Here is a 21,203-nt window from a genome sequence, read left to right as displayed (position 1 = left end):
CTATTGTATTGTACTAATACTCAACACGCAGCTATGGCACGTCACATTTTAACAGACATCAATAATCAATAAAAGTCATTAATTCTGTCTAGTGTTGGCTGTTGGCTGGGTGTTCCTATCCTCTCTGGGTGCAGCGTTTGTGTGGGTGTCCTGTGCCTAGACCTACCAGGGACTCCTTGCCGGACAATAGCAAGCAGAACACCGGTGCAGTTCCTCCTAATTGCAATAGGGTTATTCCACCCACCCACCCCTACCTCTGCCTGTTTGGAGCTTTAAAAAGAGAGACTTTGGGGACCAAACTCAGAGAGCAGACCCCTGGGATTCCTCAGGGACAGGCTTTCACTTCACTCCAGAGACTCTGTCTGCATTGCTGAGCCTGGGTCACTGGGATGTCCAGGCTGGCGCCAGGCCATCAGGACTGGACCGTCAAGAGGCCCTCCTTGTGCTCATGAGATTCTACCCTGCCGTCCCTTCTCTCATGGGCTGCTTCCCAACTGTGGGCAGTTCAGGGTGCGATCACCCCTTCCCAGCGCGAGAGGGGGGCTCAGTGAACCCCTCCGCCCTTCCTTCCGCCAGTATCCTGCCCAGGGCCCCTGTTTATACGCCCTGTCAATGGGGTGCGATCACCCCCTCCCCAGAGGAGGGGGGAGTCAGTGGACCCTGCAGTTGTCACCCACCTCTGCGGGGTGGGGCCTGAGCCCCCAGTCCAATCCCTTTCGTGCGATGGTCACCTTGCTCAGTCGCACGCCTGCGTGGCGCTGTGCACGACTGAATGCTCCTCAGGGTAAGGGAGGGGGACCCGGTCCCACCCTCTCTCCGGGTCCCAGCCCGGGGCCCTAAGCGTCGGGGCTTGCTTGCGCCCCGACGCGGTAGACGGGGGTCACTCCAGCCGTAACCCGCCTACCCACAGACGCCAAAAGGGCCCCGCCCCGGGCTTCTTCCTCCCTTCCTGGGTACCTTTGTACCGCTGGCCCAGTTCCTGGAGCCTACCCTGCTTCAGGAGCCCGGGTCCGGAGTCGCTCCGGCGATGCGTCGTGGGTCCGTTCCCTCCGCCGTGTCCGATCTCTGCCGGGTCGTTCCTTCCAGGGCCAGCGGGGCAGGGTTCAATCTCCGTCGGAACCGGGACTAGTCGACCGCCAGCTGCGGTGGTTGTCCCGGGAACCCCTGGGCTGAGGCGGGCTGGCTGCCGGCCTCGGTGCAGCTTGGGGTCCGTCCTGCGTTCGGGGCTCTCTTCCCTCTCTGCAAGGAGGCTGCCCCCTCCCTCGCTGGCGGTGAGCCTTTTTAAAATGGCCCGCCGCGCCGGACGCTGCCCAGGGCTCCTCCCCTTCCAGCAGCGTGCCGGCGTCCTTGGCTCCGCCCAATCCCCGCCCAGCGCGGCCTCCGGAGCAGGACCAGCGGTTCCCGCTGACGCAGATGCAGAGGCCGAGCGCGGCCCCGCCGGCTTCCCCTGCCCGTGCCAGGGCCAGTGGGAGGGGCTTGGGCTGCGCCGCCACTTTCCGCGGCCCGGCGGCCCAGGTCGTCTCCCATGCGGGTCGCTGGCAGCCCGTCACACCAACCCTCAGTGTCTTCCTCCGATCCTCTCTCCTGCTCTTCTGCTGAGCCATTTCGCAAGAGTCACAGTCCTACGTTGCCAGGCCAGCAGGGACCCTTGTGACTACCCGGTCTGAGCGCCTGTAGAACGCAGGCTGGAGACCCTCCCGCAGCAAGCCGTGCACCTAATCCCTGCTTGTGGCTGGGATGAAGCATGTCACAGGAAGACATCCACGATTATTGGGTCCCTTGCAGGAACCTCCTTCCTGTGCCTCTGCAGGGCCCACCCTCTGCGTCATCTGCCCCAGGGAGCCTCCCTCAGCTGCCTGCCCCGAAACTGATACTGGCCCTGCCCTGCCTGATGGACCCCAAACACCCTGCTCCTCCCAAACAGTCAATCACTTTCTGGACACACCCACAGCTTGGAGAATGGCCAGGCCAGGAGCAGCTGGGCCAGTGGGCGGTGCTGCAATCCGGACCCGGGCTCCTGCTCCCTCCCCATGCCAGTTCCTCTGTTCTCTGTCTACATGGCTCTGTCCTACACCACTCTACTCCAGAGCCCGTCTGCTTCGGTGCCAGATTTCCCTGGCTCAGTGCCACTCTGCCGCACACTGTTAGCTGTGAGCAGTGCGGCCCTGGCCAGGGTCACCAAGACTGGCCGAGGCCAGGAGGAAAGATGCTTATTGGGGGACTGGCCAGGGAAGAGACAGTGGGGCAGACCTGGGACAACCTGATTCAGTACTTGGGGAAGCTGCCCCCTAGGGTATTGACCCAGACAGTCCAGTATTTTTACTTCCTGTCCAGTAAAAAATTCAGAAAATACCGGATACCCTAAACTGTCCAGTATTTTCTGATTTTTTTTCCCTGCCAGGAAGCAAAAATGCTGGACACCTGGTAACCCTACGACACACTCGGCAACTGGGCTCACCCCCGGACACCCTGCTTACCTGGTTCTGTAGGGGAGCTGCGTTTTGGCTTGATCGATAACACAAAATGGCCGCTGGCAAAAAGCCTAAACACCAAGGGGAAGCAATGCCTTCCCTGGGCCTTAGTGCTCAACTACTCCCCTATTCCTATTCTGACTCTGCAGGCACTCTGAAAGGGGCCGTGTTGTTTCAATGCTGTTTTATTATGTATTTATATATTGCTTAATAACTCTCGGCATTCTTTTTATTATTAGTAGTTTTTTTGCTCAACAACTTTGATGTCTCCCCCTCCCTTTTTCCCCCCCCCTCAACCAAATTTTTTCCCTAGTGGGTTTTTTTTGGGGGGGGGGGAGTTCAGTATTTTTGGTTAAACCATTTGGCAACTGTCCTGCTCCCCCTCCCCCCGCGACTGCTGGGTTATATGCAGGAGCTGGCTTGTTGGCAGGGACCAAGGGTCAGTGCATTTCCCTTCCTCTGCTGCATGGGACACACCCGACCGCTTGTCTCTCTCCCAGTCCATGCTCTAGGTCCCTCTGTCCCATCTGCCATACCTGCCCCTCCCTACTGCAATGAGCCCCGGCTGTTCAGTCTCCCCACAGAGGAGACCCCTGACCCCAGCTCTGCCCATCCGCACCCCCTGCTTCTGAGCCCTCACTTCTGCTGAACACTTGCTGGAGAGTGAGGAGAGCAAGGGGGAGGGGCACTGTACATGGTCTGTGGGGTGCACCCCACGGCTCCATCCACCATCAGGGCACATTCTCACAGGGGCCCCGGCCTGGCCCCCGTGACCCAGCACCGAGTCCGCAGTGACCCTGCCACACACTGAGCCCTGGTTTCCATGGAGCTGCCCTTGGCCTGTCCCTGCGCTGTGATGGTTCATGCAGACTCAGGAGAGGTGGGTGAGGGGTTCACATGGCTTCCCCCAGCCTCAGGGAACCTTGTACCAGCCTCCTGTCCCCCCCACCATTGGGCTGCCCATCCCACACCCCCTGACCATGTTTTTCATGATTTGTCCCCTGGAATCAGTTGATCCCTAGGTCCAGTTGTCCCTCTCACAAGGCTGGGGGAGGGGCTTTTAGAAGAGTTTCAAATAGACCCAGCCCACTCCTGTCCTGGAACACCCGAGGCAGCTCTGTGCCTGCACCCACCTGCCCTTCCACCACTACCCTGCTCCAAGATGGGAATAAATGTGTGAAACTTCCCCCTCGCCCCCCCACCTCCACTGCGCAGGACAGGCTTAGCCTCATGTCTCCCTGCTGCCAGGGAGAGACACTGCTGGGTGTTCCTCTTTGTCCCTGTCCACACTAGACCGGTCGCTGCAGCTGGCAGCTGCCTAGTTAGACATTAATAGCTAATTAGTAACTAGCCTGGCTGCTCTAGCTACACAGGGTGAGGCCGGTTCCGTGATGCCCCTGCCCTGGGCAGACAAGGGCCGTGTCGACCCTACACTTGCAGGACTGTGCCGCTGGAGTGTTGTAATACAGACCCTGCAGCAATGGAAGGGGCGTCACTGTCACCATAGTTAATCCGCCCCCCTCCTCTCCTGCCCAGTGGCATTAGCCAGGTCAGTAGAAGAATTCTTCTGTCCCTACTCTGCTGTCCACACCAGTCGGCTGACCCAGGGGGCTCTGGATTTTTCACACACACTGATGCAATATAGCTGCGCCCATCCAAGTTTTAGGTGTCAGCCAGGCCAAGTCTCTGCCTCCTTCAGTTGGAGACAGGGTGTCCACACAGCCATCAGCCTGGCTTTAATGGCATGGGCTGATCCTCGTCCCCTCAGCCAAACCCGGGAAGCTGTCCCGCATCCACCAGCCCTCCGTGGTTCATTTCTACTGAGTCCCTGCAAACCTGCTCCAGGAACTGCCCCTCCTGCCCCATGTGTCCCAGAGCCAGCTGTTCCAAGAGGAGTTTGTTTGCTCAGCATGGTCCCAGAATGCAGATTTCACAATCTAGTGATAAAAATAAGGCCACAGCGCTGGGCACGAGCACACGCCCACGGGTGCAGAGGGAGGGGTCTCAGCAATGAGAGGCCTGTCGCACATCCTGCCCCCTTGGGTGCCTGCCCCATCTCCCCCACCTCCCAGCCTCGAATCGTCACACTGAGCTCAGCCTGCCTCTCTTGCTAGGGCCATCGCCTGCCCTAGTGCCTGGCCACGCTGCCCCGCAAGCTCTGTGCTGCTGGGAACATGGGTTTTCCCAGGCACCTCCTGCTCCCAGCTGGGCAACCCCATGGCAGGAGTTCAGCTGCCTGCTCTGGAGCTGGGTACACAAGGATCCCCATCCTCCTGGCCTGGCTGTGGGGTGAGTGGCCTTTTCCCTTTGCTCTGGCTTTGAATAGCCCCGTGGGCAACCTGCTTTCCTCCAGTCCCACCCATCAGGCACAGCATAGCTGTGTCCTGGGAGCCAGGACTCCTGGGTGCATTGCTGCTGGGGGCAGGAGAGCTGAAGGGAACCAGTGGTTAGAGCTAGTGGCTGGGAGTCAGGCCTCCTGGGGTCTATTCCTGCCATGGGAAGGAGAGTGGGGGCTAGTGGTTAGACCAGGGGGGTAACAGCCAAGATTCCTGGGGTCCATTGCTGCCGAAGGGGAGTGGAAGTGAGCAGTTAAAACAGAGATGGTCTCAGGACCTATCTAGGGTTGAGAAGGGGAATGAGGGCTAATGGCTGGAGCTTGGAGCCAGAACTCCTGGAGTCTATTACTGCTGTGGGAAAGAGAGTGGAGATTAGTGGTTAGAACAGGGGGCTGGGAGCCAGTACACCAGGGGTCTATTGCTGCTGCAGGAAGGGGAGTGGAGATTAGTGGTTAGAACAGAGGGCTGGGAGCCAGTACACCAGGGGTCTATTGCTGCTGCGGGAAGGGGAGTGGAGATTAGTGGTTAGAACAAGGGGCTGGGAGCCAGTACACCAGGGGTCTATTGCTGCTGTGGGAAGGGGAGTGGAGATTAGTGGTTAGAACACGGGGCTGGGAGCCAGTACACCAGGGGTCTATTGCTGCTGCAGGAAGGGGAGTGGAGATTAGTGGTTAGAACAGGGGGCTGGGAGCCAGTACACCAGGGGTCTATTGCTGCTGTGGGAAGGGGAGTGGAGATTAGTGGTTAGAACAGGAGGCTGGGAGCCAGTACACCAGAGGTCTATTGCTGCTGTGGGAAGGGGAGGGGGAGCGAGTGGTTAACACAGAGATGGTTCCAGGATCTGTCTAGGGCAAGGGCAGGCAGTAAACAACCCATGGGCAGTACACAGCTTGTCAGGGTTAGTCCCTGATGGTCTGCCAATGCTCTATTTACCTTCATGTCTGCAGATTAACTGCTCGCAGCTCCTATTGGCTGGGTTTTTACATTCCTGGCCAATAGGAGCTGCAGGACGTGGCATGGGGGGGCCATTGGCTTCCCATTGACCAGGAACAGCAAACCACGGCCAAAGGTTGCTGCCAGCAGCCGTACCTGCAGACGCACAGATACATAAAGTATCTGGTATCTCGCCAGGGGCTAGCCCTGGTGACCCGTGTCTGGCGAGAGGGCTGATTATTTCCCACCCCATCTAGGTGTACGTACAATTTTCCAATAACTTTAGTGTCATTTGTTAAGTTTCAAAAGAGTAAAAAGAACCTGGGAAGTCAGTGAATCCTGGAGGTGTTTCCCAGCCACCCTGGGCTGGTTTCTTTGGGATCATGGGGCGTCGGGCTGGGAGGACACGTCATACAATCACACACTTATCAAGCGTCATCTTCACGCATGTTAGGCTGTTTTCCCTCCCCCGTTAGGAGGCTGTTCCCGACCCCCCTTCTCATTTCCAGCCTAATGTGACTCCTGGACGGTTTGTCCCCAGTAGCTCTTGTGCCAACACTGTTCTTTGGCTTCAGTGGTTCTTCTCTCTCCCCGGGGTTCCCTGACGGGGTCCTACAGAGCAGTCAGGTCCCCGCTCAGCCTGCGTTGTGCCAGCCAAACCCGCTCCTCTCTTACGACCACCCTCCATCCTCCAACCCCCAGCAGCCCTTCTCGGCCCCTGGGCCCGTCAGAATCCATCCGGCCTGCATGTGCGTGGCCAGAGCTGCACACCGGCTCCCAGACGATGTCCCTGAATTTCCGAACACAGTGGTGAGCAATCTGCAATCCGGAGTTCTATGTGTGGCCCACGAGATATTTTGTTTCCTGTTGCCCAAGTGCAGAGTTGCTAGAGTCTGATGGTTTCCGTCCACGTCATTTTTTCTAGTGATGTTACTAAAGTGACACGCTGGATTCCCATGCCCAGGTCGGGTATCCCCAGTGTGCAAAAGAGGTTGGTGAGTTGGAGGGGCTCAGAGCAGAACCCCAGGAATTACTGAGGGACCAGAAAACCCACTTCATCGGTGTCGCTAAAGAAAGAGAAGGCCAAGGGTGACCTGAGCCCAGTCTCTAAGCACCTGCGCGGGGAACACGCAGGTTTAATGGGCTCTTCCCTCCAGCGGGGGGGGGGGGGGGGGACAAGATCAAGCATGGTAGGTGAAGCTAGACACATTCAGGCTGGAATGAGGCCTTTACCAGAGATTCTCCAACACTGACACCATTTACCAAAAGATGGGCTGTTTAGCTAAATACTCCAGACTGGCATGATTTTCCACAAATACTTTTAATGGAAAAGTTTTTCCGTTAAAAGCATTTGCGGAAAAGAGTGTCTAGATTGGCATGGATGCTTTTGCACAAAAGCACTTTTTGCAGAAAAGCGTCCGTGCCAATCTAGACGCGTTTTTGCGCAAGAAAGCCCCAATCACCATTTTCGCCATCGGGGCTTTTTTGCGCAAAACAGTCCTCCCCTGTCTACACTGGCCCTTTTGTGCAAATCCTTAGGCTTATCCCTGAGTGGGAGCATCATAGTATTTGCGCAAGAACACTGACAATCTTACATGAGATCGTCAGTGTTCTTGCGTAAATTCAAGCGGCCAGTGTAGACAGCTGGCAAGTTTTTCCGCAAAAGCGCCTGCCAGTCTAGACGCAGCCTAGGGTAGATCTCAGGCCTGGGCTATACAGCAGTCAGAGAAGATGCCTGCAGTCCCCTTGGCCTAGGAATCTCTGGCTCTGTAACCCCCCCGAAGACTGACTGAACCTTTCCCTTGGCCCCTGCCCCTGTGCGGGGTGCGCGGGCTGGGCAAGTTTTGCGGAGCCCATTGAATCTCACAAGGCTGCAGGTACACTTTGCACTGAAAGTTTCTCCTGTGATCTGAGAGGAGCACTGCTGGACTCCACACCTGGTGAAGAATTCATGCCCTGGAATGAGCGAGTCACATCGATTCATTGTGTACTTACTAGCCACAGAGAAATCCAAGCCACCTACTGTCCCGGCTTCTTGTGCAAATACCAGCGGTCCTATTTGCAAAACCAATTTCCCCCATTTTTGGAACGATGCTCATTCCTCAGGTAGAGGGTACATCTATACTGAGCACAGAGCCGGCTGTGTGTGAGAGGGGTGATGTGTTACAAAACGCACTAAAGAGCGGCACTCAGACTGCCCTGTGCTGATGCTGCTGACCTGAACAGACCTGTCTGAAAGAGGACTATGGTAACTATGCCCCCCCCCATATACTGAGCAGGCAGGGGGAGTTCAAACACAGTACCTGCCCCCCTACACACACACACACACACAATGGGGAAAGCTCTAGGCTGAGCTGTCCCAGAAACATCCCCCCACACGCTGCCTTGAGACCTGCCGTGCAGTGAGCTGTGACTGCCCCGGACTGGCAGGCAGGCAGATGACCGCAACTGGCTTGGCAGAGGTTTACCTGACCCTGTCCTGAGGCAAGGCCCTGTGTTAGCCGTGTACGGCCTGGACAAAGGCAGCCCCACCTCACAGCAGGCCGGAGCTCAGAGGAGGAAGGGTTTTTCTTTTCTCGATTTCTCTCCCTTTCAGTTGACTCTTGGCTACAGGGGCTGAGAACACACTGCCTGGTGACTAGCACTCGGCTGGGGCAGTCACCAGTGTGGGCGGTGGGTCTTGGCCACTCATGAGAGCATCTGGGGAAAAACATCTAGTGACCTTCCGAACCAGGCTCTGTTAGGCGGGAAGATGTGGGGGCTAGCGCAAAAAGAGAGAAAAAAAGTGGGAGAGGCTGCACACTGCTGTGATAATTTGTGTGGAACGTCAAGGGAAGCCATAACCCGGTGGAAGGGACATTGCCCTCATCACACTCCCCATCTGGGGCAAGGAAACCAAAGCCCCAAATGTCAGCGCTCCAGAGAAGAGAATGTTACTGTTAAAAGTGTGTTGGTTTGTACCTTTACATAGTGGCTACATCTACACTGGCATGATTTTCCGAAAATGCTTTTAACGGAAAAGTTTTCCGTTAAAAGCATTTTCGGAAAAGCGCATCTAGATTGGCAGGATGCTTTTCCGCAAAAGCACTTTTTGCGGAAAAGCGTCCATAGCCAATCTAGACGTGGTTTTCCGCAAAAAAGCCCCGATCGCCATTTTCGCGATCGGGGCTTTTTTGCGGAATACAGTACTGTTCTGTCTACACTGGCCCTTTTGCGCAAAAGTCTTTCGGAAAAAGACTTTTGCCTGAACGGGAGCAGCATAGTCTTTCTGGAAAAGCACTGACAATCTTACATGAGATCGTCAGTGCTTTTCTGGAAATTCAAGCGGCCAGTGTAGACAGCTGGCAAGTTTTTCTGGAAAAGCGGCTGCTTTTCCAGAAAAACTTGCCAGTCTAGACACAGCCAGTGAGTAAGTAGGTCGGTATGTTTCCCATCTGGGTGTCAGCCACAGCATGATGATTGCTCTAAAACCTTTCAGCTACTTAGTATATTCTGAAACCTTCTAACAAGTTTCCTCCCCTTTCCAGGCTGTTCCAGGGAGAGAGAAATCTGTTGTGCTTGAGTTGGCATTTTGTGTGTGCACCCTTTTTAATAGCTCAGATGTGGATAAAGGTATAACCCCAATTAGGACAATGTTACTCATTCCCAAATTGGCAGTTCACGTACCACCCATGTTATTGATCTGTAACTCAGAAGAGCAAAGAATGACTGTTCCTGCTGTGGAATTTTCTTGCCTATCTGTACAGCTCGTTCAGCCTCTCCATTTGCTTGTAATAGCATCAAAATCATAGATCGCTTGGACTGACAAATTCTGCGTCAGTGTCTGATTACCAAAGTGAACAAAAGTTCACTTCTGTTTCTTCGTAACAATTGTAACATGTCTTTCAAGTGCATTGTCTCTATATACCTTGAAAAACGGTCAATAATGACAGAGTCTGAATTTCCATAAATCTGCTGCCAATCTCTTCAAAGTCTCTCTGTTAGGAATGTTTGTACACTGTATGTTAAAAAGTCTCAGAGGAGTAGCCGTGTTACTCTGTAACTCTAAAAAATGAGTAGCCCTGTGGCACCTTAGAGGCTAACAAAACTTGTATAGTATCATAAGTATCAAAACACACTTTTTCAGATGAGCTGGAAGCTGGAGTGGAAACTGTATGGCTCAACATTATCTAAGTTCATATTTCAAAAGCACAATATCATAAGACCATAAGAACAGCGTATTAGATCAGAGCAGTGCTTCATCTAGCCCACTATCATGTCTTCCCATAGAACCATAGAGCTGGAAGAGACCTTAGAATGCCATCAAGTCCAGCCCCCTCCTCTAGGCAGGACCAATCCCAACTAAATCAACCCAGCCAGGGCTTTGTCAAGCCGAGACTTAAACACCTCTAGGGAGGGAGACTCCACTACTTCCCTAGGGAACCCATTCCAGTGCTTCACCACTCTCCTAGTGAAATAGTTTTTCCCAATATCCAACCTGGACCTCTCCCACTGCAACTTGAGACCATTGCTCCTTGTTCTGCTATCTGTCACTACCTTTCTCCATCCTCTTTGGATCTCCAGCCTCTTTGGCTAATGCCACATGCTTTAGAGGGAATGAAATAGTAACCACCATGTGCTAGATCAATTCCTTGTCATTCACACCCAGTTTCTGATAAAACCAGATTGTCAACACCTAGTATGGTGTTGCATCCATGCCTGTCCCGGTTAACAGCCTTTGATGGACCTATCATCCAGAAACTTCTCTGGTTCTTTTTTGAAGTCTGTTATAGTTTTCGCATTCACAACATCGATTGGCAAGAAGTTCCACTGACTGACTTTGTGTTATATCAGCAAATCCTCCAGTGAGTTCTTCTGTCTCTCTCATCAGACCCATCAGGGATTCCACACTGCAGTTGAGAAGGCAGTTGGTTGTTTGTGGTTCTTTGATCACATGCACTCTGAATGCAAAGCTTTTATCTTAGGAAGTTGTTTCTGACTGAGGCAGGTCAGATACCTCCAAGGCTAGTCACAGCTGTGTCAGGTGACTTCCACTCTGGCACAGTTAAAGGGAATTGTTAGTCCCTTTTAAAATGCCTGAGACATCAGCTTCTGAGTCAATTTTATAGCCAATTGTCTTGCCACGAATATTCAGTTTCACGCAGGCACTATGTCATCACAAGCAACAAATCTCAGAAACAATGGCTCTTGATTCTCTGTAATCAACAGCAGCAAAATGTCTATATTTCATGCAAATATTGCACCATGTGCCTCTGGCTGGACATGCATCCTCTCTTGAGCTAAAGGCTTGTCTATGCTGACACATATCGATACCAAAAAAACTTCCAACCCTCTGAGAATATGTCTACACTACCACCCTAGTTCGAACTAGGGTGGTTAATGTAGGCATTCGAACTTGCAAATGAAGCCCGGGATTTGAATTTCCCGGGATTTGAATTTCCCGGGCTTCATTTGAATGTTCCTGTGGAACGAGGTGTACAGATAGTTCGGAATAGGAAGCCTAATCCGAACTACCTAGTTCGTGCCACGTGTAGCCGCGGGCACGGAGTCCGAACTAGCAGACATTTTAAAATGGCGGTGCCCGGCAACATGCAAATGAAGCCCGGGAAATTCAAATCACGGGCTTCATTTGCAAGTTCGAATGCCTACATTAACCACCCTAGTTCGAACTAGGGTGGTAGTGTAGACATACCCTGAGAGATTTGTCTTTTTCCGTCCCTTTATTGTTGAAAATAGCCAGTCTAGACTCTGCTGTCTGTTTTGTTGAGAGAACTGGCTTCCACAAGTATCCCACAATGCCTGTCTTGATGGCTGTGCTCAGTGTTTTGTGATCTCTGCTGCCCTGCAAGCTTGCACCCCTCCCCTTTAGAAGTTCCAGGAAGTATCAGACAGCTAAATGAGCTGCTCTGTTTGGGGAACAAACAAAGAATAAAACACCTGAATGCTTCTGATCTGCCTTGAGGCAGGCAGACTGTGGCTGCAGGGGGAGGGCTGGAGAGACGGCTGTGCTGCTTTGACATTCCTTAGCACAGAAAGTTCACAGCGCTAGAACAGAATCCCAAGAAGTGCAGGGATCAGCTCTGCCTTCACTCTACACTGCACTGTGGGATGCTTATCCACATTTCTTTTCTCTATGGCCGTGTCCAGACTCAGAGTTTTTTTCGGGAAAAGTAGCCTTTTCCCGAAAAAACTTCCCCTGCGTCCAGACTCAAGCCGCGTTCTTTCGAAATTATTTCGAAAGAACGCGGTTTTTCTTTCGATGGCAGTAAACCTCAATTTACGAGGAAGAACGCCTTCTTTCGAAAGTTCCTCTTTCGAAAGAAGGCGTTCTTCAATGTAAAGAGGCCGTCTTCGAAAGAGAGCATCCAGACTCGCTGGGTGCTCTCTTTCGAAAAAGCGGATTTCTCTTTCGAAAGATCCGCCTGCAGTCTAGACGCGATCTTTCGAAAGAGGCTCTTTCGAAAGAAGCCTGCAGTCTAGACATAGCCTATCTGTCAACAGGGTGCTAATAACATATCTGTCAGGGATGGTGTAGACGGAGCTTGATCCTGCCTTGAGGGCGGGGGGCTGGACTCGATGACCTCTCGAGGTCCCTTCCAGTCCTATTATTCTATGATTCTATGAATAATGCGGCTGTGAAATGTTGACAATAGGAGGCAGAAAAACTGATTTGGCCAGTTTTCACTTTTAGTGTCTTTGGCATGTTGACAGCACTTTTGTAATCAGACCTTCCTAGTGTAGACATAGCCCAGGACTTTTTCCACAACTTGTGTGTGTAGGCTGGGATTTATCCCTCTTAAGGTATGTCTACACTGCAGAGTTTTTCTGGAAAAACAGCCATTTTTCTGGAAAAAATTCACTTACGTCCACACTGTAATTGCGTTCTTTCAACAAAAATTTGAAAGAATGCAAGGGTTTTTCCAACAACGGTAACCCTCTTTCGATGAGGAAGAAGCCTTTTTAGCCTTTTAGTCTGATCTTGCTAAAACAAAAGGAAAAACTATGTAGCGCTTTAAAGACTAACAAGATGGTTTAATAGGTGATGAGCTTTCCTGGGCCAGACCCACTTCCTCAGATCATATCTGAGTTCATATCTGAGGAAGTGGGTCTGGCCCAGGAAAGCTCATCACCTATTAAACCATCTTGTTAGTCTTTAAAGTGCTCATAGACTCATAGACTTTAAGGTCAGAAGGGACCATTATGATCATCTAGTCTGATCCCCTGCACAGTGCAGGCCACAGAATCTCACCCACTCCTCTTAGAATAATCCACTCACCTATATCTCCGATATTGAAGCCTTCAAATACTTTGAAGGTCCCAAGATGCAGAGAGTCCTCCAACTGTGATCTGCACCCCATGCTACAGAGGAAGGCGAAAAACCTCCAGGGTCTCTGCCAATCTACCCTGGAGGAAAATTCCTTCCCAACCCCAAATATGGCGATCAGCTAAACCCTGAGCATGTGGGCAAGACTCACCAGCCAGACACTCAGAAATTCTCTATAGAAACTGCTATCATCCCTCCATTGACTCATTTCCCACTGAAAATGAATGGTCAATTAGTTACCAAGATCATATTCTCTCATCAACCCATCCCCTTATCATAGAATCATAGAACTGGAAGAGATCTCAGAAGGTCATCAAGTCCAGCCCCCTGCTCTAGGCTGGACCAATCCCATCTAAATCAACCCGGCCAGGGCTTTGTCAAGCCAAGACTTAAACACCTCTAGGGATGGAGACTCCACTACTTCCCTAGGTAACCCATTCCAGTGCTTCACCACCCTCCTAGTGAAATAGTTTTTCCTAATATCCAACCTGGACCTCTCCCACCACAACTTGAGACCATAGCTTTTCCTTTAAGACAATGAGGGCACATCTACACAGCAGCGTTATTTCAGAATAATTGACGGTATTTCATAATAATATGTACTCATCTACACAGCAAGCCCAGTATTTTGAAATAAGTTTGAAATAACGGGCTTCTTACTCCCACTCCTGTAACCCTCATTTCACAAAGAGTAAGGGAAGTTGGAGGAAGAGTGTTCTTCCTTCGACTTTCTGCTGTGTAGACAGCGCCAAAAGCCTAATTAAGCTACAGGCCGTCCCCGGGTTACATCAATCCGACTTAAGTTGGATCCCTAGTTACGAACGGGGGGGGGGGGGGGGGAGGGCGCAGCTAGTGCGGGGTGCCTCCCCCACTGTTGCTGCCTCTGGCGGCGCGGGGGCGCTTCCCCCCAGCAGACCAGGGAGACGCGGAGCGGCTTTTCTCGCCGCGGAGGACGTGGATCTGCTGGGGGGAACAAGACACCAGCCAAAAGGGGGCACTTCAGAGCAGAAACATTAATTTCCTAGGGAACAGCAGGAGCAGCAGGCAGTGAGACCCATTGTGTTACAGTCCCCACCTTGGGAGCAACAGCTCTTTCCCTCTTCAGCACTAGAGCTGCAAGTATCTTGTTAGCGTCACATGAAATTAACAAGTCCCTTCCAGCCTGGCAGAGGTGAAGCTGAAAAATTACCCAGTGGTGTGGGTGGGCAAGAATGGGGAGGAGCAGGACAGAAGGGAAGAGGGGTTAAGCCCCAACCCCACACCCTGGCTGGAGCGAAGCAGGGTAAGCCCCGAGGGGATGGGTCTGGTTGCAAAGTGGATGAGTGGACAATGAGGACCCACCTGTGGCTAAACTCCTGTTCCCAACACAGAATTTTTCTTTACAATTAATCCTGTGGATAAATTCACACACACACTTCACAGGAAGGGATTTCCATTTTCTGCTCAGCAGAATTCAACAACAGCTTTGATTGTATCAATATTTCACTGTGCTCTCCAATGACTATTGATTACACTTAATACCCATTTCACTGAATCATCTGTAGCAAATTCTATTTGGAACAGTAATATGCATTGAATAAACTTTTTTTAGTTATAAAAAACAAAGATTCTGACTATTAAATGAATAAGTGCCATAAAAGGAAGATTTGGATATAGCATGAAACACTGAAACTTATAATCAATTTTTAATTAAAATATCAACCAAAAAAACCTTCATATCAAAACAGTATGTGTTTTTCTTAGAATAAGGAAGTTGTATGAGAATCAGGGTCTTTTCCACCTAACTCCAGCTCCCCCCCCCCAAAAAAAATATGTACCAGTTCCGACTTACATACAAATTCAACTTAAGAACAAACCTACAGTCCCTATCTTGTACATAACCCAGGGACTGCCTGTATTTCTAATTAAGCTATGCAATTGATGTAGCTGAAATTTTGTAGCTTAATTCAGCTTTCACCCTGCTGTGCAGACATGCCCTGAGTGACATAAGTTATACCACAGTAGATGCAAATGTAGACATACCCTGAACTATGTTCAGGTTTTTCAAGTTGCTCTTACCTTTTTGTTGTTGTTGTTGTTTGGCTAATTGAGACAGGTTTTCTATTTGAATGACAGTGACTAGGGTTAAATCTCTCGCCAGTTGTCACTAATGTGAAAAGATTTTTTTATGTTAACCCAAGAACCAGCATTTCTGTGATATTTTTCTGCTTTGCGTTCCCAAACCCCAGTTTTAAGACAATTGCAGAGCTCTTATAAAACATTCAAAACTTGCCCCTCATTCTTGAGTACTCTGGTGAAAACAAGCTGTTTAATAAAACTTAATTTCTGTGAGGAATAAAGTATGCATCAAATACAGCCAGACCCTTTTCACAGTCACCTTTGTGAGTCTCTTCAGTAAAGTCAAAGAAATTAAAGATACATTCTGCCAGCTTCCTGTAGCCTACATTAAAGAAGATTCCTGCATCTCTCCAGTTTCTTTGTGCAGCTTGGCAGCAATGTGAAATCTTCTGCAATCTTATTTCCATTCTGGCCATGGTGAAGTTTGTCAAAGCTGAAGTTCTCTGAGACACTGAAGAGTGGCATGGGGACAAGATCCTGTAACTTCTGTAGCTTTGTCCCTTCTATTTCTGTGCATAGTTTACTCCAGACCCCATGCTGTGTCCTTCTGTAGCAGACATGGACTGGTCACAGAGCTTACTTTTACACACCACGATCCTTTAAGGCTCTTCCAGGCCTGGCTGAGGATAGATTTACATAAGGTATTTTACACATTGTCACCTAGTGGCTGGGCCGAATAACACTTTTGGGTTCCACTACAGGGTGTGTGGGGCTGTTGCACTCCAGGGCAGGGGGACACTAGCCACAGCCAGGCCTGAGGGGAGCAGGGTGTGTGGGGCTGTCACACTCCAGGGCAGGGGGACACTAGCCCCAGCCAGGCCTGAGGGGAGCAGGGTGTGTGGGGCTGTCACACTCCAGGGCAGGGGGACACTAGCCACAGCCAGGCCTGACGGGAGCAGGGTGTGTGGGGCTGTCACACTCCAGGGCAGGGGGTCGCTAGCCCCAGGCAGGCCTGAGGGGAGCAGGGCGTGTGGGGCTGTCACACTCCAGGGCAGGGGGACACTAGCCCCAGCCAGGCCTGAGGGGAGCAGGGTGTGTGGGGCTGTCACACTCCAGGGCAGGGGGTCGCTAGCCCCAGCCAGGCCTGAGGGGAGCAGGGTGTGTGGGGCTGTCGCACTCCAGGGCAGGGGGTCGCTAGCCCCAGCCAGGCCTGAGGGGAGCAGGGCGTGTGGGGCTGTCGCACTCCAGGGCAGGGGGTCGCTAGCCCCAGGCAGGCCTGAGGGGAGCAGGGCGTGTGGGGCTGTCGCACTCCAGGGCAGGGGGACGCTAGCCCCAGCCAGGCCTGAGGGGAGCAGGGTGTATGGGGCTGTCTCACTCCAGGGCAGGGGGTCGCTAGCCCCAGGCAGGCCTGAGGGGAGCAGGGCGTGTGGGCCCCTCAGCGATGCAGGCCGTGTGAAATCAGGCGGCTTGGCCTGGAAGGCCTGGTGCTGTGTCACTGGCTCAGTCGCCGCTCACCAGGTCTTGCCATCTGCCAGCTGCTTCGGGCTCGTCTGCACTTGGAACATTGCAGCGGCCCTGTGGCAGCTCGGCAGCAGCAGCGCTTCCGTGTAGATGCTACCGACGCCGGCAGGAGGGGCTCCCCCATGGGCGCAGGCAAACCACTGCCCGGGCGGGGGCCAAGTCACTGAAATACGCAAGTGAGCGGCTGAAGCCTTTCCTCCCGCGCATCACGAGATGGCAGGGGAGTGCTCGCTCAGGCAGCCTTTGCACATCCCCACAATGTCCAGCCACAGAGACAGAGACTCACCTCAGCTCTTTGCTTTCTTTCAGCTTCCATGACCGGATTCCCCGTGGCAGGTTGGTACGGACACAGGCAGAAGGTTTGGGGGTCTGGCTGTGTGTGGGGGCTGGAGGGAGCATGTTGCAGAGTGCAGCTCTGAGTGCAAGCTATCAAGGGGAAGGGCAGAGTTAAGGGGAAGGGCCGAGTCAGCCCTAGTCAGGGCAAGTGGGGCTTTTGGGGGAGCAGCACTACAGCTCCACAAGGCTGTTATTGTCGTCACTGGTCAGACAGGGATGTTGGGGTGCAGAAGGAGAGGAGCCCAGGCAGGGGCAAAGAGCAATTTCAGTCTCCTGACCATAGGCAGCAGGTATCAAAGACTGGGGAAGGCTAAATCTACTCTAGCCCTGCCCACACTCACTCCAGACCCCCTCCTGCTTCCCAGCACACTCTGCAGCCGGAGCCCTGGGCTGGAATCGAGGAGGTAGGGGAGACAAGTACGCAGGGACTGGCCTATCTGCTTTTCACTGGGACAGACCCCACGTCCTTCCCTTACTCTTCCCCCCAAGGCGCTCTCCCAATCAGGCCAGCATGGAGCCAGGGCAGACCCTCCCCCAGCCCGTGTCCCCATTCCCCAGGAAGGATCACACCTCCCCACTGGCTCCCACAGCTGCCTGTGAGGCTGTCCCCAGCTTGGCTCCAGCCGGGAGGGGGGAGGGATGGAACTGCAGCCCAGCCATAGTAAGAGTGGTGCAGGCAGCTGTGGGGAGCCACAGAGTTACAGCCCGCCCTCTGATTGCCCCAGGTGGGTGAGGGGCCCGGGGGGTGGGGACATGCTTGGGCCCCCTGCACCGTGGACAGGTGGAGTATGCACTATGGCCCCTGCCCATCAGAGATCGTTTGGGGAGATCTGTCCGGCCGGCTGTGGGAGCCATGGTCTCTTCACCTGCCCTGAGCAGAGGGCCTGGGACACAGGCAGAGGGCTGCTTTTGCCTCCACCTTGGGCAGGAGTGCTCCTCTCCCCCGCCCCCCTTTGGGGAGGGTTCCCGTGCCCTTGCCCTGGACTGGGTCTATTGGGGCCCGGCCTGCATGCAGGGGTGCCCAGATGCAGGACCCCCTGTTCATGCCACCCCTGACCTGGCGCTACAGAGCTGCAGGCCATGTTACCTGCCTGCCCACCGCTCTCAGGGCCACACTCAGCTCATGCCCACCCGCGGCTCCAGGGCTCAGGCTGGGAGCCATGCTTCCTGTCTGCCTGCCAGGCACTTCAGGGCTGGGGGGAGGGGGACTCAGATGCTGCAGGGCTGAGGCTTCTGGACCCTGGCGGGGGAAAGGTGGCTGAAGGGGGCGGCCCAAGCAGAAGAGACGGGCCTACTGGCATCTAATCTCCCCAGGCCAGTGGTTCACCCACCACCCACACTCCTGACCAGCTAGTCCCTCGCCCCTCGCCTGGGAGCCGCTCAGACTGAGGCTGGGCCGGGCGGCACACACCTGCCCGGGCACAAGGGAAATTCTCCCCAGCAGCTCATTTCACACACTGGGCACCAGAGAGCTGCACTGGCTGCCACTGCCAGGCAATAGCAGAAGCTCATCCCCCTCACACAGAGTGAGGGACCAGTGTCCCCTGGGGGGGAAACCCCTGTGTCCCATTCTCCGCCCCACCAGTCAGCCCTTCCCCCAGGCTGGGGCTGGATCAGGGCTGGTGACCTCCAGAGGGGAACCTCAAGTGTCCCATTCTCACCAGCCCCCCTCCCTTTCCTGCCCCAGTCCGCCACACGGGATGAATGGGAGCCCAAGCAAACAGCAGGGCTACGTCTACACTGGCATCCCTTCCGGAAAAGGGATGCTAATGTAGACTTCGGAATAGCAAAATCTGCGGGGGATTTAAATATCCCCCGCGGTATTTGCATTAACATGGCTGCCGCTTATCCCCGGCTTGGGGATAAGCCGGAGAAAAGCGCCAGTCTAGACGTGATTCTCCGGAAAATAAGCCCTTTTCTGGAGGATCTCTTATTCCTACTTCAAAGTAGGAATAAGAGATCCTCCAGAAAAGGGCTTATTTTTCGGAGAATCATGTCTAGACTGGCGCTTTTCTCCGGCTTATCCCCAAGCCGGAAAAAAGCGGCAGCCATGTTAATGCAAATACTGCGGGGGATATTTAAATCCCCTGTGGATTTTACTATTCCGAAGTCTACATTAGCATCCCTTTTCTGGAAAGGGGTGCCAATGTAGACACAGTCCAGGAGAAAAGCCTCTTGCCGGCCCTGAGTGTCTGTCCCTTTGGATGTTGCAGACTCAGGCAGCCCAGAACTAGCTCAGCTCCGGCTGGTGGACGGCCCCAATCGCTGCGCTGGGAGAGTCGAGGTGCTGCACGACCAGCAGTGGGGAACCGTGTGTGATGACGGCTGGGATTTAACCGAGGCCAGAGTCGTGTGCCGGCAGCTGGGCTGCGGGACGGCGCTAGCAGCCCTACACGAGTCTCACTTCGGACAGGGAACTGGGTATATCTGGCTGAACGAGGTCAACTGCACCGGGACGGAAGCTGCCCTCTCCGAATGCAGGGCTAAGCCTTGGGGAGAGCACAACTGTAACCACGTGGAAGACGCCGGCGTGGAGTGCTCAGGTGAGCCCTGTCTCAGGTCATGGCAGGTGCTGCAGGGAGCAGATTCGGAAGGTTTCAGCCCAGTCAGCTGCTTCCCCGTCTGAGTTCTGAAGGGAGCAGGCTGGGAAAGCAGTAGGGGGCTGAGGCCAGCCCTCCTGCTGCCTGATAAAAGGTCTGTGTGACTGGGTGTGGGGCTCAGACGGGGGAGCTCTCACCCCTTAGTCAGTGACGCTCTCTATTCCCTAGAGTGGACATGAGCTGCAGGGAGGCACAGTGAGAGTCCTTCCCCCTGCTCTGATTGTTCTGACCCCCTGGCACAATGTTGTGCTGGGGAAGCCTGGGTCCTGTAATAAGAGGAAGGCCTGAAACATAAGCCAGGTGTGAGGCCTGAGGCCTAGACAGCAATGGGCCAGACTTTGCCAATATGAAGCAGAGTTAAGCTGTGAGCAAGAGCCAGGCCCCTGCTCACAGAAACCGGCAGGAACAGGGCTGAGATCACAGAAACACTCCTGCCTAAGAGGTACTAGGCACCGGCTGTGAGCACATTCCAGAGGGGTCGGAACAGAACATCTCGTCGAGAAACATCTCGGCACCAACACCTCCCCCCCAGATAACGAGAGCCATACCAACCCAGGCTCAGGACCGGGTCTAAACTGACAGCAAGATAGTGATCGACCGGCCATGTACAAAATACATCAGAGGTTGGCAACCTCACACATCAGGAGAGATGCGTAGCTTGCTTGTACCCCTGTATAAAAGTGCACCCCACAGAATTGTCGTTGGCTGAGGTGACAATACTGGATCCATAATATTGACTGAGCTAGTCCATTGTCACGGGGTACACATGTGTACTAGTTCAGTGCGAGTGTGTTTGCCGACGATTATTGAACTTCGCTTGTCAATAAACCTGGCCTGGTGCTTCAATCCTTATCTGATGTTGTGGTCTCCGGGGATTCTCTCAGAATCTGTCTTATTGACTAATTGCACATGGTTAAACCGGTAGGCAGGAGAGCACACACACACTCACGCAGCCAAAAGTTTGTCACCACTGATGGCGCAGACGACCTGTCAGGAACCTATCGGGAACACCTGACTGGTGACAGGTCCCAGCTGTGACACTTGGTGTCACACACAGCTTGCAGGCCCTCCTGGGGACTAGAAACTTGGAAGCACTTTGTCAAGAGCTGAGCTCCTAACTCAGCGGTGCAGGACAATTTGCACCACAGAAAATTGGCCCTGACCCTGTGACATCCCCACAGCTCTGACTGGATGCAACATTTCCCCCAAATTCCTGTCATGTGCAGTCACCATATTTCTGTGCCCTGACCCTCAGCTGCCCTGTCCCACCCCAGCAGTGGCAGCATGTCAGTGGAGGGGACTGAGCCTTGGGCATGCAGTGGCTGTGTGAGGAGGCCAGTGGTACCCATCCGTGGTAGGGATTCATTCATCAGCATCATGGGCAGCCGGTAATGTAGGCAAGGGAAGGCATAGCCTTCCCAAAATTGCCTACATGCCTGGGCCACCCAGGGAAACGAGCTGCAGTGTGGCAGCCTGATTCTCCGGTGGCAGGGGAAGGCTGGGGCCATCAAACGGCAGCCTGGCTCCCTGACTGCTGGGAGAGCTGGGGTTGGAGCTGGGGCTGCAGCATGGCAGCCCCAGCCCTGCAAGTGACCAGGAAGGATTGGACTGGGGGTGGGCGGGG

At 53.6% G+C, this 21,203-nt stretch overlaps 1 protein-coding gene across 1 annotated transcript in view; it reads left to right on the top strand.

Moving 5' to 3' along the window:
• LOC102455270 (uncharacterized) overlaps window positions 1–21,203 on the top strand; it is a 101,789-nt gene that overhangs the window by 66,481 nt on the left and 14,105 nt on the right. The window contains exon 26 of the mRNA XM_075914435.1: window positions 19,199–19,522. Within this exon, the coding sequence (XP_075770550.1) occupies window positions 19,199–19,522 (324 nt within the window). The remainder of the gene's footprint in view (window positions 1–19,198; window positions 19,523–21,203) is intronic.

This window comes from Pelodiscus sinensis, chromosome 33 (genome assembly GCF_049634645.1).
Source record: "Pelodiscus sinensis isolate JC-2024 chromosome 33, ASM4963464v1, whole genome shotgun sequence".
In the NCBI taxonomy this organism is placed as follows: domain Eukaryota; kingdom Metazoa; phylum Chordata; order Testudines; family Trionychidae; genus Pelodiscus; species Pelodiscus sinensis.
Note: the sequence above shows the minus strand (reverse complement) of the source record. Positions and strands in the feature narration are given on the sequence as shown.